At 40.0% G+C, this 18772-nt stretch overlaps 2 protein-coding genes across 4 annotated transcripts; both read right to left on the bottom strand.

Moving 5' to 3' along the window:
* Window positions 1–2295: 2295 nt before the first annotated feature.
* Window positions 2296–7607, bottom strand: LOC115735092 (protein IQ-DOMAIN 2-like). 3 transcript variants are annotated; one of them, XM_030666165.2, is made up of 6 exons: window positions 7449–7607; window positions 6631–6713; window positions 6228–6530; window positions 5125–5346; window positions 4051–4170; window positions 2296–3253 (listed from the first exon to the last, which is right to left on the bottom strand). In XM_030666165.2, the coding sequence occupies exons 2-6, from the start codon at window positions 6700–6702 to the stop codon at window positions 2573–2575; spliced, it is 1398 nt and encodes a 465-aa protein (XP_030522025.1). In that variant the 5' UTR covers window positions 6703–6713; window positions 7449–7607; the 3' UTR covers window positions 2296–2572. The 3 variants fall into 3 exon arrangements, with proteins under 3 accessions (XP_030522025.1, XP_048127253.1, XP_048127252.1); XM_048271296.1 differs by having other exon boundaries at window positions 2296–3250; window positions 6631–6883; window positions 7449–7592; XM_048271295.1 differs by having other exon boundaries at window positions 6631–6883; window positions 7449–7591.
* A 6911-nt stretch (window positions 7608–14518) lies between these two features.
* LOC115735146 (beta-1,4-xylosyltransferase IRX9-like) lies at window positions 14519–18738 on the bottom strand. Its single transcript, XM_030666253.2, has 3 exons — window positions 17793–18738; window positions 16100–16346; window positions 14519–14837 (listed from the first exon to the last, which is right to left on the bottom strand). Exons 1-3 carry the CDS (start codon window positions 18515–18517, stop codon window positions 14664–14666), a joined length of 1146 nt encoding a protein of 381 aa, XP_030522113.1. The 5' UTR covers window positions 18518–18738; the 3' UTR covers window positions 14519–14663.
* Between the last annotated feature and the right edge of the window lie 34 nt (window positions 18739–18772).

Consider the following 18772-nt stretch of genomic DNA (forward strand, 5'->3'; position numbering starts at 1 on the left):
GAATGTCAGGTGAGAGATTTTCTGAGATAATTTCAATTGAACTTACCATGTTTGAAATGACATATCTAAAGTCTATTTGTTAGGGTAATATTTCAACCAAGAAGGGAAAACTATGTGAAATGGACCCAAAAAAAAATGATTTTTTTCCTTTTTGGTCAGACTATGATTGATCATAATATCCATGGTTCTTGCGTCCTGGAAAGCTCGCTATCAAAATATTAAAAGGCACAACAAAATTTCATACAAAGTGTCAAGATTACGAATTTTTGTGAATCAATCCTAACGAGCGGTCGTAGTGAGTGTCTACATCGCCCTGGCCGTCCTATCCGATCAGATTTGTTGTCACTAGATATATCTCGCAGAGCCCAGATTCTGAACTGTGGGACGCTCATGATCTTGTTCTCTCTTGTAGAGAGTTGCTTTGTAATTTTCCAAAAGCCAAAGTGCTATATTGTCCAAGAGTGGCGGATTGGATAGCCAAGGCTCAAAGTAAAATTGAATTACCGTGTAATTAGGTATCCAATCCTCCTCGTGCTCTCCGAGACCTCCTTTGTTATGAAGCCCGACCCTTCATAAGTTTTATATCAATGGACGGCTAACTTTCGATCCCAAAAAAAAAAAAAAAAGAGATATATCTCGCAGAGCATGAACTCATTGTACCCCTCGATCCAACTTTCGATAGGGTTGACTTTTGCTTAAAATTGGGTCGAGCCTCCGGAAAGATTAGATGTCTACGACACCAAATCCTAGGCTGTTATGCTTTGATCTCATCAAAGTCCCGTCTTTAGTTCACAACTTCGCATCAAATCCTAGTTGGCTTTGTCCGGAATATAGGTTCCCTCGGTATCACCGACATCCCTAGTCTGGGATTATACAACGTTATTCAATAACATTTGCTGAATAAATCAACTCTTACATTGCTCTACATTGCCCAATGATTTAATTTGTTCTTGGCTGCCCCCATCAAGTCCTAATTGGTTCTGCCTTGTTTTGCATTAACTGCTTGCACTAACCCTCGGCATTATTTTTTGCTCGTGAAACATGTGCTAAGATTCCATTTGTTTCGCGACATTGCCTAAGCAAATGCAATATTTGGACAACGCAAAACTGCGTCGTGCGTGAAAAAAAGGGTCAAACGAAGAAAAGGGATTAGATCCTTGATTTCGCCGCTAACTCTTTTCTCAAGCACGTCCTGGCACAAATCGTTCTGTAGCACCGAGCCAACCAAGAAAGAAGGGAGTAAGTCGCCCCCCAAATTCGAATTTTCTGTTCTTCCCTGACTACCATCAATTTGGTGCACATGCTTCTTGACAGAAGTCCGTGATCGAGACAAATGCTAGAGGCAATCGAGCAAAAGCAGGGCCAAGTCGTGCCCATCTAACGAGGGCGATATTTTCTCATCATGTTTGGATTTCGAAATTATGATGCGGTTGTCATATCGTTTTCTTATCAAGTCTGAATTTCGAATTTATCGTGTCTTTGCCATGTACTCCTTATGTTTGAATTTCGAATTTGTGGTGTCACGGCCGTGTCATGTCATTTTCTCGAGTCATGTTGAAGAAAATATCCGTGTACGCTTAGTAAATTAAATTATGAATGATTTAGAAGTGAACCAGAAATGGAGATTTCTAGTTTTCATTGGTCAATTTCCTTCATGAGTGTACTTAGGTCCCATCAGTGCCTAAACCTTTACTGTCAATCAAACTAGAGATTTCTAAATTGATTGGTGGCGACTATAGTCTAGTATGTAAGTTCATAGTAATTAAGTTTATAACAATTTTGCATCCTGTAAACTATCCGAACATAGGATTTGGAAAGATTAAGAGCCAATACGCTACTGGCTGGCGACCCCGCTTAGCAGAATACGAACAGCTACAAAGTTTTGGCATAATGTCAGTATTTCTTCCACTGCTCCAGTAATTGAATATGTGGAAGGTGTTAAGCAGGATGAAGCGTTAGGGCTCGCGTTAGGGCTCAGATGAGATTGCATATAAGAAATTAAAATTTCAAGGAAATTACAGGTGACAAATTTATCTTTTTATTTAATCTTTGTTTGTTTCGCTTTTTTTAAGTAATGAATACATTTTTCGTATATTTATTTTTATAAGTAGTATAAGCAATCATTATTTTAAAAAATATTTTACAAGTTATTCATTTTTCACGAAACAAGCAAATAGAATCTAGAGTAACCATCCTCTGTTGCGTGATCGCATGTCGCTCGGGGAAAATTGGCCATGATTATAAACATAGAAAAAACACAGGAATTATTCGTTTAACTGCGAGAACACATCAATCTCTGAGTAAACAGGACATTGACAATGGCAGTGCGGTTTATTACACTCATCAAGATGACAAGAACCGGACCAACAGGAAAGTATGTCAAACGTGAATAAATAATAACAAATAAGCGATCTCCCACCAACTAAACCCAACCCGAGGAACGAAACTTTTCAATCAAACAATATTCTTCCCACTATCACAATAAAGAAATGAACGTGATGCGACAAGCAGTGACCTTGCATTCCCAAATTTCTTCACGTATCTGTTTCATTTTGTTGAAACTCCAACTTAGCTAGCTTGCCCCTCCATTTGTCACGCTATTCTCGGACACAATGCTGCTGTTTAACTTTGGAGGACCTGAATACCTCCTCGGCCTGGCCGGTGAAGGCGCGAAAGAGAGCCTTTTCTTTGCAGTTCCCGCAGTTCCTTTGTCCGGGGTCCCATTATTCTCTATCCCCAATGGACTCTGCAACCGGGACTTGGCTCTCGCAGACTCAGTGGCTACCATGTAACTAGGAACCGAGGCGGAGCTTCCCAGGCTCTCGTCATCTCGAACTGACAACCCTCCTATGCTATGCCTCCTGTTCATACCAGACTGCATGCTCACCATGCTTTCGGAGTCGTCGTCTGCAACTCGGGCACTGCTCTTTGGAGTAGCTGGCTTCAGTCTGCGAGAGGCTACTGATGAGGCTGGCTTTGGAGTTGAAGGGGACTGGAAGCCGTTTGTCTGGCTGGCTGTTGGAGATTGTTTATCCAAATTGAGTTGGAAGCGAGCATAAGATGTGGTAACTTCCCCTCCGGCGATGCTAGGGAATGCACTTTTCAGGTTGTTGCTGGGCTCTTTCTCGGTAGTGCTCCGGCCCTCCCAAGGTCGGGCAGCCATCCAACGTTCCAACCAACTCCAACCCCACGTGGGATTGTTTGGATCCAAGAACATGTGATTTGTCAACTTTGACGGATTCTTCCAAGTTTTCTGTACAGGAGGAAGCCGAGTATGAGATGAAATTTATTTATGTTAGTGGACAGTTCTATTAAAAAAGAAAAACAAGAAAAGAAAGCAGAGATTTGCAAATGATATCTTTTTCCCACAAAGTAGCAGGAGGCAGTAAGAGTAATAGGCAGATAGATGAGAATTTCACCCGGTGTAGTAAAAGAATTTATCTTATCAACGTCAGGCCACTGGTGACAAGAAAAGTAGACAGAAATTTAAGGCAGAGACTAAAATCCAGTATCAGATAATCACTCAAACATCATACTGAAGGTCATATCAAGCGTACTTCCCATTAGAGCAAAGGAAGCATTAACAATACACGAATTTAAGCACATATCCATTCGATTATCTAGGGATCATGCTACCATCCCATAACAGCATTTGAACACACTTTGTTTTGTACCTAGGTGAACAAAATGCATTGAAAGAATCAAGACTCTGCAGAAAAGGGCACATATACTTGTTGGACTTCTAATTTTCTCAATGCATCTGATATAATCAGATCATAAGGAATAATAACAATAAAAGAATATTACCTTGAGGAAATTACAATGCAAGACTTGAGAAATAAACAAAGGGCAAAGTAGGATGAGACGTAAGAAGATAAGAGGCATATCTAGTTGAGCTGCTAAACTGGCTTCTATAGGAATACAAGAAAGAATCAATACTCAATAAGGAAGTCCATTCACTGATGAAATCTCCTAGTGCTTTTGGCAATGTTTTTCATTTCCTACTATAGCAACTGATTTGTTAGACAAATTAACAACGTCATAGCCCACCTGATGAGTGAATGAATAAGCGAGGGCTCTTTCTCTTCTCATAGCTGCCTCAAATTTCTTCAGAAGCTTCGACTCAATTTGCTCCTTTGACTGCAGACTATGATCCCATTCTTCCCCAAGCTGTCAAAAGGGTCATATTCAGTAAAGCAAACGGTCTTTAAAAAACCTAAGATTTATGCCAGGGGATATTTGTCAGAAGTGATTAACACTGAACTAATTGGTGGTTAAGGGAGCAAACTGTAAGATCCATAAGACAATGTGCCCTAGTCAAGAATATAAAAAGCTCATCTTCACCCAAGAAAATATGCATGAGACAATGTGCCCTCTAACATGAGGAAACCATGAAGTCGGAATTCTTGAACTGACGCTGGAGTAGGTTGATAGAAAAACCAGATTTCTGGGAAGTGTTAAAAAAATAGGATCCAGCCACTGTATCTTCATCCTGGTTCAAAGTAAGTTTATAATAGGATCCAGCCACGGTCTGTTCACGCTGGTTCAAAGCGGGTTTATGAAGCAAATTACATTTGCCTCTTGGACTTTTGGGGTGAATATGCCCCAATGTTTCAACTTTTGCAATGTCCCTACATTTTGAAATCCTTTATGTGCCTCTGGCATTACTCCAGCCAAAGTCAACCTGCTCTCTAGCCACAAGATCCTCGAGTGGCCAAGCCAGAAGGTGCCAAAGCCGATGAGAGACATGCCTTGATCAATGCATCTATTTAGAGAGATAAGAATCCAGTATTTCCTTGATAATGAATTTAAAATGCTAATATCCTGTCCACGGTCCTGAAGGAGCACACGGGTCTCATCTCTTGTCCAAAGGTTAAATAACATACTACAAGATTTAAGCAGCCTTGTCTCTTCAGGCAATTCTAAGCTTGCTTTGCATTATCTTATCATCAGATTAGCTTCTCCAAGAAACAAAATCATAATATCAAACAGTATTTTAATCAGTTTATTAATGTCGAGTAAATTTCATTAAGAAATCACACTAATGGCATCAATATTTCAATTGAAAACATGCTTTTGCGGCACATAGATTTCAGAGTATGCACAATGATACATGAGAAATACCCTGAGATTCTCTAACTCCTTTGCACGTTTCTGCAAGAGTTGTTTCTGAAGAGCTTGATTCTCCTCTGACATTCTGATCCTCCTAGAATGGATCTGAGACTGTACACGAGCTAGAGTCTGCATGCACTTTAGGGTACTCACAACTTGGCGTTTGACTGCTGGCCCTTCAACCAACGATTTCAGCCGGACTAGCCCTCTCAAAGCTCGCATTGCCCTTCTTGCCTTGAAAAAGATATTGACAATGTCAATGACACACTTAAAGAAAAGACTCATTCCAAAGCCAGAGTTCACTTGACATCTCCATCATAAGAAAATTCATGATGGTACTTATCTTAACCACTTTATTGAATAGTTTCAAGTTGTTGATTTTTCATATCAAGAACTTCAGCCTCTAGTGTCTGAACCAAGTTAATCCTGTTTGTCTTTGCCTTCATCTGATGCTTTGGTGATATTACAGTCAGAACTCCAGTCTCTTAGAATTAATGAACTGATATCTGATGATCCAGCTACTGTACTTCATTTGAAACACGTCTTAGAGCTTTAGGAAATAATTTAGTATTTAATTTCCCTACAGAAGATTATTGCATAATGGTACCATGCCAACTTCATTTGGCCAGAAACGTGCTATCCTCAAGATAAAAAGACCTAAGTACTGTTTGTCGTGTGTGGCATTGTTCAAAGATTAATCCCACATGGAGATGCTACTGTGTAGGATCCGATAATGCTTCACTTGCGTAGAAACCTACACTTATCAAACATTTGTCGACAACTCTTCTTAGAGTGCACCAAAATAGGGATGTGAATGTATGGTCCTATCAGGTATGACTCTTGCAGAGGCAAAATAGGAAAAATCTGGCCCAGGAGGCGACTGGCTAATTGATTGTTTGTGATCAGCTGATGCTTGGCATTGCCATTAATTAAATGCGCAGCTATGTAGCAAGCATTTCAAATGAGTTTCACAGCGAGAAACGACTTTCCATATTAAAACTTGGAGAAAATTCTGTGTAAGTCAGCAACAACTACTCAAAGAAGCATCCTTCAGATGGGACTTTGACAGCATCAAAGAAAAATAGAAACAAATCCCACAAGACAAAATGATATACCTGATATCCTCGGAATGATTTCTGAATCTTAATTGCCGCCGCTTCCTCCTTTGATTTGCCAGCAAACTGAACAAAGTAAGTTGGTTTCACAGCCTCTGCAGCAGTATTTGAACTGGAATTAGCGTCAATTGCAATGGCATGAACATGCCTGCTTTCTTCCTTCGCCTCATCTGTCAAGTTCACTTCTTCAGTCTGAGGAGGAAGTGGCGGAGGTAGCGGCTCCGCCACTGTCGCAGGGAGGCTCAGATCGGATACAAGGTCTTTTTGCTTGCCAAACCATTTCTTCTTGGACGTACTAGATTTCTGGAAAAAGACATCTCATACATCTGTCAGGAAACAAATAAAGGATCGCAGAAAAAGAAAAGGAAAACGCAATTAAACATCGGGTTGTGAGAGTCAGTACCGGTTCTCTCTTCTCTTTCGAGTCGGGGCTGAGAGCTTTCTTCACAGAGGAAAACCAGTTCCCTTTCCCCATCTCCTTATCATCTGTTGATTTGGTGGGAATCAGAACCCAATTGAAAAGGGATTTCCAAACCCACTCTACTTAACTAAGCATTTTCCCCCCAAAGTCGCCCAAGTTAATCAGGGTCTATCAGGGTCGGTGCAGATAACATAAATCTGGAAATCGTCAGAGAGTCGATTTTACTTGGAGCGACCTGATAAACAGGAGATACGAAAGATCACAACGCAGGCTACCCCATCCCGAATTCCTTCGAATCTCCACAAAGGCACGGAGAGCAAGAAAAACTGGAACAAGAAACAACGGGATCCTGCGGATGAATTGCATCCGCAAAACTCTGTGCGTGCACGCCACAGCTCGGCCAAAGTAACCGGAGATGAATTGTTAAGTAGGGCAGGTGGAAAGACTGGACCGCGGATTGCACTCGGTGCATCCCCACGCTCCAATCCGTCAAATTGATACCAGATCGTTGCCGCGAAATGCTAGCGATCGGGAACTGAACCGACACGCAAAACTCGCCCGGCCGAACTTTCCGGAAGTCAAAGTGGGTCAAACCGTTGGAAGCCGAAAGAGCAAATGCCACGGAACGAGCTACAACAACTATACGAAGTAGAAGGACAAGTAGAAGAAGAAGAAGAAGAAGAAGAAGAGGCAAGAAGCTGGACAACGAGCAACGGAGCGAGGAAAAGAGCAGATGTCATGTCGTTAACAGGGGGGGTCCAGTAGAGAGAGAGAGAGATAGAGAGAGGAAAGAAAGCTACCTGGAAATGAAGCGACCAGTGGAGGAAGGAGAAAGCCGGGAGAGGTGGGATGCAGATCTCGAGTCGAAGCTCCTTTTTCTTCCCGGGGACGCAACGGGGAATGGACTGGACCTCCCTCTCCTTTTCTCTCTCTCTCTCTCTCTCTCTCTGGCTGGGGGACTTAAGCAAGAAAGAGGGAGGAGAGAGAAGGAAAGGAAAATATCGGGATGTGAGAGAGAGAGAGGAGAGAGAGAGAGAAAGAGGGCAACGAAATGATTAGATAGAGAGAGAACCAACTCTGCTCCGCTCTGCTCTAAGTCTAAGTACTCCCAGCTGGTTTTGCTAGAGCGTGGACCCCACTCTTTTTGTTTATTTGCTTCCCTTCGTTTATCACCTACTCAAGCCTCCAATCGGCCTAATATTCTTATCGTTCAAAGGTATTTTCTTTTAAAAATAATCTTTAATTCTAAATTATAAATCATTTTATCCTTTCCTTTTCTTTTTCTCATTTTTATTTTTATCTTTGCTGCGGCTGGCGAAAGCTCAGCAGACGAAGCGAGGGCTTGTAAGACCTCGCCAAGCCCTCTCTGGACATCGTCGGTGAGCCACCGGCAAAAAGAAAAAAAAAAGGAATAAAGGAAAATAAGAAGAAAATGTCCTTGACCAAGGTTATAGATTATTATTTGAGAAAATGAAAGCTATTCGGATCTTTATTTAAAATTAATTTTTGACACGATGCCTTGCATTATGGTTAGGAACATAGCAATAGGCGGGCACTTCTACATATTATACCAAGGAATCTATACTATGTATCTTAGAATTTTTCGAAATTGAGGGGTTTTTTAGATCCTCGAGAAGGTGGCAATAGTTGAATCAAATGAGAGTAAATTACATCGGTTAATCATAAACTTTCTAAAGACTTTTTTTTCTCGTTGAGACTATTTATATAGGAGTAACAACAAAATTTACGTATTTCAATCGGTACCGAGGTGAAATTAAATGAAATCACTAGCTGCCAAATTAAGCTTGCCTTAAGTATTACTCGAGATCACAACTCACCCGATTTCGAGTCAAACTCGAGCTCGAACTATTTGAGTGTCTCGTCAAGTCGATCTCGAGCTCCGGCTCCGGCTCCGGCTCCGGCTCATCAATACTCGGTTCGGCAAGTTCTCGAGATATAATCTCGCTAATCAAACTTCTATTTTCTTTTGGAATCATTTAGCAATCATGAAAATAGACACCAAAGTTTTAAAATTACATAGTACCACAGCTTATTAAATTAGAGTTCGAATTTGAGCTCGAGTTCATTTATAAGCACATTGGAATATAACCGAGTCAAGCATCTTGATTTTTCAGTTGGGTCGAGCCCGAATAAGAAAGTTGGTACTTAATCAAGCTCGAGTTGAGTTTTGCGCACCATATCTGCGAGTCAAATCAGGCTTGAGTTTCCGACCAAAAAAAAAAAAATCAAGCTTAAGTTTAGCAAATTATCAACTCCGCAACACACCTCACTAACCGAACTATGTCAAGAGATCAGTACAAGTCTCAAGCTTTTGGAGTATATATTAACATTATGTCGTAGCTAGGATTGATGATTCCCCACGTGAGATATGTATACAATGCTAACTATGTAACTTAGAGACCGGTGAATAGGTTATTTTGACAATTTTAAGAAATTACGCCTGAATCAACAATCAATTCTCGAACGTCGGGAGAAGTAGATAACATCAAGATCAGGTGAAGCTGATGGTGCAGTAACAATGACGAAGACGATTAAAAAGATGGCACACAACAAATTATCGTGGTTCGATTTTGTCCTCAAATTTACGTCCAATCTTTAGAGTACAGCCGCAACTTTGGCTGGACTGCTCTTGTAATTAACAAGATGAGTTACCGTAAGCAAGTAATAACCCTATCAGATGATAGATTACACCATCAGGACTCAAGTGCTATTATCACACTTATACACTTAATCTTGTCACGATTACAACATAGCAAGAACACTACAGCGGAAAACTCAGAAGCATGGATCACTATTTTGATCAGTAAGATTACAGCAATGAACACTTTTACCTTGTTATATTTCTGTCCAACCCCTTTTAGCGTCAATGATCCTCGCTTATGTAGACATCCTGAATCTTCCCACTGCATATCGTCTCGAGGAGTAAGGAGCCATTAGGAGTTGTCGGAAACCGTTGTCCTGAAATCAGATTACCCATGCAATTCTTTTCCGTGAACATTAGCAAGTTTTCCCAAAATAGTCTATGGAGTTGCTAACAAATCGCCGATTTTTTTTTTTTTCATTGTTCTGACAAAAGCTGTATCGAGTTCTCTGACGATTTTTGGTTGTCCTACCGTTTCGTTCCGGTTGCCAACGGCTATAATTTTTATCTCTAACGATCATCCTCAAACGAATGCTACAACAGCATTATGAATGACTTGATATTCCCACATCTATTACTCACAATCATCATGAGCAAATTCTCACGAGTCAGTTGATATTGTTTACGGACAGTGTGCGAAAGTGACTTATGATCCGATATCCAATGAAATTACTAAGCAAATCGACTACCAGAGATATCATGATGATAAGCGAATGACCATGGATTCTCCAAATTCTTATGAACACAATCTCATATTTTATTTGTCCATATCTTGTTAAGATCTTCATCATCCTGGCAAGTTTAAGCTGAGCTCTTATAACAATCATGTATATCAATCATCAAAGTCCTTCAAATATGGTCACAAATATGTGCACTTATGATAGTAGCTATTATATCAATGTTGGTTTTGAAATCATCAAAATTCAGAGGGATGTTTCTCCAACACATTTATACACAAATAATAAAATATTTGTGCAGATTAACCATCTTAATCCATTCATGCCATGTCTAATTATGTTTAGCTATTCAACGTAACATGTTATTGATGTCAACAAGACACTTTAGTTATATTGAAACATGGGGAGAATTACCAAAAAAGTCCTAAATCTATTACAATTGTGATAATTCAATCATGAACCTTCTTTTTTTTTTTTTACCTGTTCATTTCTAATCTTTTTCATTTGTGTCAATTCAGTCTATTTGATCAATTTTGGCTGAAAATCACTCACATGGCGCGGCTTGTCACCGACCAGCTAGAAGAAGAAGAAGAAGAAGAAGAAGAAGAAAGGGGAAGAAAAAAAAAAAAAAGAAAAATGTAAATAAAAATAAAAAATAGGAAAAAATGTTAAGACATTATTAAAAATTATCCACGTCGGCGCCGGTCGCGTCATCTCAACGCCAGTCGAGCTACATCAAGGAGTTTCGACCAAAATTGGCTAGGAAAGACTGAATTGGTACAAATGTAAAAAGCTTAGAATTAAATTGACAAAAATAAAATTTAGGGCTAAATTGACACAATTATAATATGTATGGGACTTTTTAGATAATTTTTCCTGAAACGTGTTATCACGTCTAAATACAGTTTTAGACGTGTTAAATATGACAGCCTCATAACATGTTTAATGATATTTTATGTTAGAGTGTCAATGTAGTGACATGTTCGGAAGAATCCCTTCAATCTTCTTTGCCCATTATCTTTTTTTTATTTTTTTGGAAAAGATAAGTTGACAGTCATACCATTACGACCGTGATATGCTTGCCATACAAATTTATCACAAATTCTTTTTTTTTTATTTGCTAGCAATGAACTTGTGGCTGGCATTTGACCATCCACCGACAAATGGCTAGCAAAAGGTTTTTTTTTTTTTTTGTCTTACAATGGAGCTCCCTTTTGAAACATTTCCATAAACTCGAGTTATATTTTCCGTCTTATTTCAGTGGAGCTTCCTCTTATTAATTTTGTCGCCGCCGATTCCCTTTTCCTAAATTATTCTTGCCTTAAGATCAGCAAAATTGTGTAGAAAATCCTAAATCTTCTGTGTAATGTATAATCAAATTCTAAACCTTTTAATTGGTTAATTTAAGTTTTAGACCTTCTTCAAAAATTACAATTAAGTTCTTTCGGTGAACAATTCAGTTAAGTAATGGTCCACGTAAGAGGGAGAAATCAACAAATAAAGTCAGTTCATCATTTTTTCTGTCTTTTGGTTGGTTGGTACGAAAACAACGTGGAATTTTTTTTAAAATTTTTGATAATTTTTTTATGCTTTCTTTTTCTATTTCTTCTTTTATTATAGTTAAGGGCCAATAAGATGCCGTCAACCACCGGTTGAGGCTTGGCGACCTCCACCTGCCACTAGGCGAGGGCTTGTGAGCCCTCATTAATCGCTGCAAGGGTCGCTACCCTCACCGCCCACTAGACAAGGACTTGCGACCTTCGCCGAGATTTGACCGAGGGCCGCAAGGCCCCGCCGGCCACGGTGAGAGCCATAAGACCTCACCGGCCTCCCCCAACTGTGAGCGAGGGCCGTGAGCCCTTGCCTAGTGGCATGTGGAGGTCGGCAACCTCTTGTCGGCCCTTAACTATAAAACACAAAAAAAAAAAAATGATAGAAAAATTTTAAAAAAAAATATTCACGTCGGCGTCAGCGATGCCATATAGGATGATTGACGCCGATGTCATCACTTTTCGGTCAAAATCATCTCCTTTTTTTGGTTTATTTTTTTGGATGAAAAAAGAATTAACAAGAAAAAGATTTAAAAATCGAATTGACACAATTACAATAATTTTATGATTTTTGTGATAATTTTCCCAATGATAACAAATACTTCCGTTTCAAATGACGGAATGAGTTTAGAGCGACTGGACTATACGACAAAGCGATGTTTCAACTTAACTGGGTAATTGCTATGTAACCAAACACATTAGATTTGCGCACTTGGAACACCTCATGTGACAACCTGCAGCTCGTCGACCATGACCATGCATTACCAATTATGCTTTGCCCCTATGTTTGAATTGAGTATGATAGGCCAACTAACGATCACATGTGCATTGGCCAATCGCTTTGGTTTTGCTTTTTGTTTTGTCGCTTCTTTATAATTGCCGTCTTCACTTCAAGTTTAATGAGCACCCAACGCTCTTGTTTCCCACATTCATTGACTCATCTTAAACGTGGGTGAGGTTGCATATGTCGAGCCCATGTTTCGCCACAAATCTAATGATGGAGACAGTTCTCCCTTCGTTAGAAATGTATAAGCCATTATTACGTGGGAAAACTACCAAAAATTTTCTAAACGTGTGGAAAAAGTGTCAAAAAAGTCATGAATCTCATTGGTCCTAATTCAGTTCTAAATATTTTGCCTTTAGACCAATTGAATTAATTCGGCTAATTTTGGCTGAAAATCGCCGACGTAAACGTCAATAATCCTATGTGGCACGGCTGGTACCGACATGGATATTTTAATATTTTTTTTTATTTTTTTCTTCTTTTTCTATTCTTGCATTTTTTTTTATTAGGGGCTGTCGAGGGCCGTAAGCCATCTCCCGGATCTGGTGAGGGCGCCGCCGACAGCATATTATGAGGAGCTATCCTAAATCCTCCACTTTATTAGGGGCTGTCGAGGACCGCAAGCCATCTCCCAGATCTGGTGAGGGCGCCGCTGACAAGATATTATGAGGAGCTGTCCTAAATCCTCCACTTTAATCTGGAGTCTGGAGGAAGGAGGAGGAACGAGCAAGGAGAAGATGAACAGTCAAATGTAAAAAAAGAAAGAAAGAAAAGAAAAATATAAAAATATAAAAAAGTATATTATTAAAAAAAAGCCTCGTCATCGTTGGCCGGTGTCCACGTCGGCGCCGGCCGGTCAAAATTGGCCAAGTGGACTTAATTGGCATAAATGCAAAATGTTTATGATTAAATCGGCACAAAAAAAAAAGGTTTGGGACTGAATTAGCAAAATTAAAATGTTTATGACCGAATTGGCAAAAGTGTAATAGGTTTAGGACTCTTTTGATAATTTTCCCAATTTTACTGCTCATAACTTTAGATAACATGAGGGTATTTTTTTTTTTTTGCATAAATATTTTCTCATTTTCACAGGTTAACTTTAATACATATTCCACCACGAGGTTTTCATCTAAAATTTCACTTGTTCTGGGGGAAACTGTCACCTAAGCGAGGACAAGAGCTGGTGAGGCCAAGCATCGCCAAGGTAAGGGCAAGGCGAGAGTTACTTGGGTGAGGACTGGCCTCGACCAAGCCCGAGCAACGCCACCCTCACCCAAGCATTACCAAGACTCGCTGCCCTCGCCCAAGCGACATTCGGCCTCGCTAGTGTTTGGCCTCGCCTCAACGGGCCAACCCTCACCAACCACTGGATGAAAGAGGAGAACAAAAAAGAAAGAAAATATTTAAAATATTATTTAAAAAAAAATTTACGTCAGCACCGGTCAAACCACGTAGGTCGGCCGATATCTATTAGTAATATCTAGCTAAAATCAGTCGGAATGACTAAATTGGCTCTAAATTGAAAGTTTAGGACTGCACAATTAAAAGGTTTAAGACTAAATCGACACAAAAATAATAAGTTTAGGACTTTTTCGATACTAGCAAGGAAGTCATCTTTCATCTCAGAACGAAGCCTCGTCCTTCTAAGATTCATGGCTGAATAGAACATGATCAGTAAAGAAGAGTTCATACCTGTCAAATCAATCTACCAACAATTTGGGGTCAAACCCAAAATGGTTGGTGGTTTCTGTAGTTTTTACATTTTGTGGACCTCAAAGGCATTTTCTCTTGCTTGGTAAAATATTCTGGTTAAAATTTATTCATAAGGCCACAAATGTCCTCTGCAAAAGATGCTTCTCTTTTGTAAACATTTTGAGTTTCTCGAAATTATAAAAGAACCACTTATTTGCATATTTTGCAAGCTTTCCGAGTCCAACCACGATAGCCGCAACATTAGCAAAATTAGTCTCAAAATCCACACAAAACCTAAGCGAATTGACCATATTAATTGAAGCAAAATTAGTGTCAAAATCACATGTTTGTATATTTTGCAAAAAAGCGCGAACTCGCCGCCGTTAGCTTGGTACTATTAAAACCCTAGCACTTAGAGAGGAACGCACCAATGGTCCTTGCTTTTTGATCGCACTGTGAGGCCTAAAATCAAGGAGAGGGTCTTGAACAATTTTTGCAAAATGACTCAAAACCGAAACAAATTTTATATGCTCTACAATAGGCCCTTCCAGAGTAAACTATAAACCCCAAAAGAATTAATTGATGAGACTTTGAGAAACACGACAGGGAAAATAACATCGTTTTTTATTGATTTGCTGTCTTCCTTTCTCTCATCGTTGGGAATCAGCGTCCGATGAAGCTGTCGAGGGATGACGATGACGACGACGACGAGTGGGTGGATAGCGAAGGTGCCAGAGCATGATTTTGGAGCACTTCTCTCCCGGAAGTCCCTTCACTTTGGTCTCGTCCTCGTGAACCACTTCTTTCACGAACTTTATGGAGTCCTGCATCGCCCAAGTGATCGATCCCTCTTGAGTCTTGGCTCGAGATTGCAATCACATTATATATACTTTTTAGGGAATGTGATGAACATGCAATTGATTAAAAAAGAAAATTTTCGCGTTTTCACATTATAAGGATATGAATTGTTGTTGAATTATACATGCACGAATTGTTGTTCGACACCCACCGCCAAATGATTTTGTGTGATTTCTCATAATACTCTTTTTGGTGGCACGATCCTCTTCCCTAGGGATCCCGAATGAGGGAACCCTAAGAGTCGTCGTAAAATGTCACGTGCTCTTCTACCAAAAGAAAAATGGAATATGATCGAATTTATAAAAGTAGGCATGACATTTGTCAATCCGGATGGTCAAATCATTTCTAATTATGATACTTCTATACGCATGTTCGAATTCTTTCCTCGTGAATTCATGAGCATCTCGGATACTTATCGGATGAAGATCGAATGTAGGAATTAATTACGGGTTCACGGACTCATGCAGCCATTATGTGGAGCTCAGGGCTCATCTTTTTTTTTTTTTATTATTTGTGAATGAAAAGTTTAAATCCCTAAAAGAGGTTTGTCAACGGGTTCGGTTCGAATCGGGTTTCCATGTTACCCGAACAAAACCGAACCGAAATGGAATTGTGCATGTTTTGACCCGAAGCCCCCACCTTCAGCGACCACCGACACGTACAAAAATAATAAGACTTTGTCCTCGAATCTTTATTTCCTGTCGGTGCATAGGAGTTGCCACCAAGAAATTGTTCAAGGAATTCTACCGACGAAAAAGTCAATGGATCGGAGGCCCAATCCTTTAGGGTCGCACGGAAAAGGCCCAATGGGCTTATTATGAGCCTCCCTCAGTTAGGAAGGTATACCCACCAAGAACTAGGTCCCTCGTCTTCGTCGGCTACCTAATGGATATGATAAGTGGGCAGCCAGTCCTTTTCCAGGGCCTACCTTTGTTTTGTAGAATACGAATTTTTTCCTGTTAATTAAAAAAAAAAACAGAAAAATAGATCTAGATGGGCCCACGCTTGCCTATGTGTGCGGGCTCGTCCAACGAGGAGATTTGCTTGTCTAGATCCGCCCTAACCGTGATTCGGGTTTTTATTGGCTTAGAAGTATTTAGCGCCTCTATTGGTGTCTCAACAAATTCAACTATTGATTTATTGTAATATGAATCGATGGCGTGGATGGATGGGGTGAGTTATCTTGTACTTTGTAATGGTATGATGGTGCTTAGTAGGAGTGTGGTACCTGAGAGTTGGGTTGACCGGAAGAAGGGCGGCCCCATCGCTCAGGGTCCCAAAGGATGGAACTGTTGAAGGCGAAGCTGGAGATGTGGATGGGAGGTCTTGCCCTTGACTCGCTCGTGGCTGTTGTTTCGTTGCTCATCTTCCTCAGGTGCCATCCCAGTACTTGGGACGAGTCGCACACCGGCCCTTCTATGTTCACCTTCTTCCGATTCGCCGATAGCACCGCCATAGGCCACGTCCCAAACACCCTGTCGTATATCATTATATTCCCAAAGTAAGCATAGATTTTTTTTTTTTGTACACAGTTAATGATAAAAAATAATAATAATAAATTCATGAGGAGAGCAACAACTATTAGACAATTATCAAACGAATATTTTTTCTTCCTCGTTGACTGGGAATACCCGAGGATTTTAACGTCCCAAGGTTCAAATGAAGTAGTTTAAGGACTTGCTTAGTTTCGAAAGAGAGACAACTATTAGAAAGCAAAAATAGTCTCGTGAATGAATTTACGTATCATTTGCTATTTGAATCTAAAGCTTGGTCTATTTTGCAAACAATTAATTATTCGAAAATTATTCTCTTAGAGATGATAATTTATATTACTTACAAAAAAAAGAAAAAAATATATTCTCATCATCCATAAAAATATTTAGACATAAATTGTTATCGATAATAAAATTCTTTTTTATTGGCAATTATTTCATGAAAAATATTTTTTGAATTATTATTTTTTTGCGAAATAAAAGCATCCTATTAATTAAATTCAGAGTCATTCTCGATCAACCCCTTATTAATTGAGTAGCTGATCTAATAACTTCATGTCCCCAGCATAATATAATTGGACAGTCACCATCAAATGATTATTACCTGGGGATAATTAAGCTGTTGTGTGAGGACAAAAGAGCTGTTGGAATTACTAAAACGGAAAGTGGGGTTTCACAAAAATTATTACATCACGCGACATGTATCCCAATCAATTGATTGTTGACATTCATTTGAAGATTTTGATGTGGAATAGCAACTAATACTGATCAAATGTTGCTTAAGGAGACGTGCGCTACATTGCTTAGGTGGTATGAATGTTGCGGCAAAGTTCCATTGTTATGCATGTGAAAATATCTATAAAACATGGCTTAAGGCTCCATTTGTTTTATAAAAAATAAGGATTTAAAAAATATTTTTCTAAAGATGATCGCTCGTATCACTTATAAAAATGAATGAACGAAAATTTTCCCATCTTCTACGAAAATATTTTAACATAAATTATTGTCGATAATGAAAAGAATTTATTGGCTAATTATTTCAAGAGATACAAATAACCACTTTTTAGGAAAATATTTTTCAAATCATTTATTTGTTTAAACAAACGAAACCTAAGTGTCCTAAACTATATCCATCGCCATGTCTTATCCACGTGTGGTGTGAATTATAGTATAACCATATTCCAGCTATTAACATTGTTAAATCCTAGTACAATATCTCCCTAGAGCGTCACCTAAAACTTTGAAAACTCCCACCATTTTGCACGTCAAGATCCGCAGCTTGCATATGTTTTCCTACTTAACCCTATAAAAAGACATTGTTTGGTAGAACTAACCATAACAGCATCCTATGCTTCATATTAAGAGAAAACTAAAGGAAAAACTAATTAATAAAGACATAATCAAGAGAACTGAGGCGAGAATTCCTACTCAATCTCTCTGAGCTCCTGAAAAAAGTCCAGATCGTAGACGTTCGAGAGCCCCGCGAAGTGAACAATGCCACTGAGCTTGTGGTGCTCAATGTGCCGGAGAGCCATGTTCCGCTGGTGGTCCATCTCTGCATCCGGGTCTGTGAAGTTCTCGCGGAAGACCAGGTGCCGGTACATGATTCCCGTCTTCCTCATGATCTCCGGCACTTCGTCGGAATCCGACCGCTTTTCGATCACGATCCACAGCAATGGTTGGGGGACCAACTTTATAGTATTCGCCAACCTTCTCAGCAGCACACCCGCAAATGGATGGCTTCTCGATCCACTTGTGGTGGGTGTGACAATGATCAGGAGCCTCCTAGGGACAAGCTCACTGTTTCCCTCCGGAAATTCGGCTTCTTCTATTCGATTATCTTCGTTTTCCGAGAGATCTTCCTCTTCAGCTTCGGCATGGGGTTTCCCCAGGACCCGCTCCGGCGCCTCGGAAATCAAGCTTCTGTTCAAATTGACATGTGAAGATGCCATCGGCGGCGGGTCCAATAGTTCTGCAGCTTGTGGAGGGGAGATCTCCATTTTGTTGGACGTGACCGGTCGGCCGGCGAACGTCGTGGGCTTACCCGTGGGAGCGAAGCCGGTGAAGAATCCCATGACGAAACATAAAGAGAAGTGGACTACGGCTTTCTTCCACAAGTGGACCTTCTTCTTTGATCTTTCCACAGACCCCATCTTGGCAAAAGATCTCCTCACAACGTTGGACTTTGCCGGGGAAGTTCGGTGAACAAATGATGTTGTTGGAACAGGAAAACGAGCAACCTAGAAGCTTAATTGTGTCGAAAGAGGAATTTATATGACAGCTGCTGAGAAAGTGAGAGAAGGTGATGCTAATTAACAATTTCCATCTCTAAAATAATCCAGCAAGAGGTTGGGGCTCAACATGCCAATGATTGATACAGGCAACCTCAAGGTCTAATCCAGTCGTTT

The sequence above is a fragment of the Rhodamnia argentea genome, chromosome 10, assembly GCF_020921035.1.
Source record: "Rhodamnia argentea isolate NSW1041297 chromosome 10, ASM2092103v1, whole genome shotgun sequence".
NCBI classification, from domain to species: domain Eukaryota; kingdom Viridiplantae; phylum Streptophyta; class Magnoliopsida; order Myrtales; family Myrtaceae; genus Rhodamnia; species Rhodamnia argentea.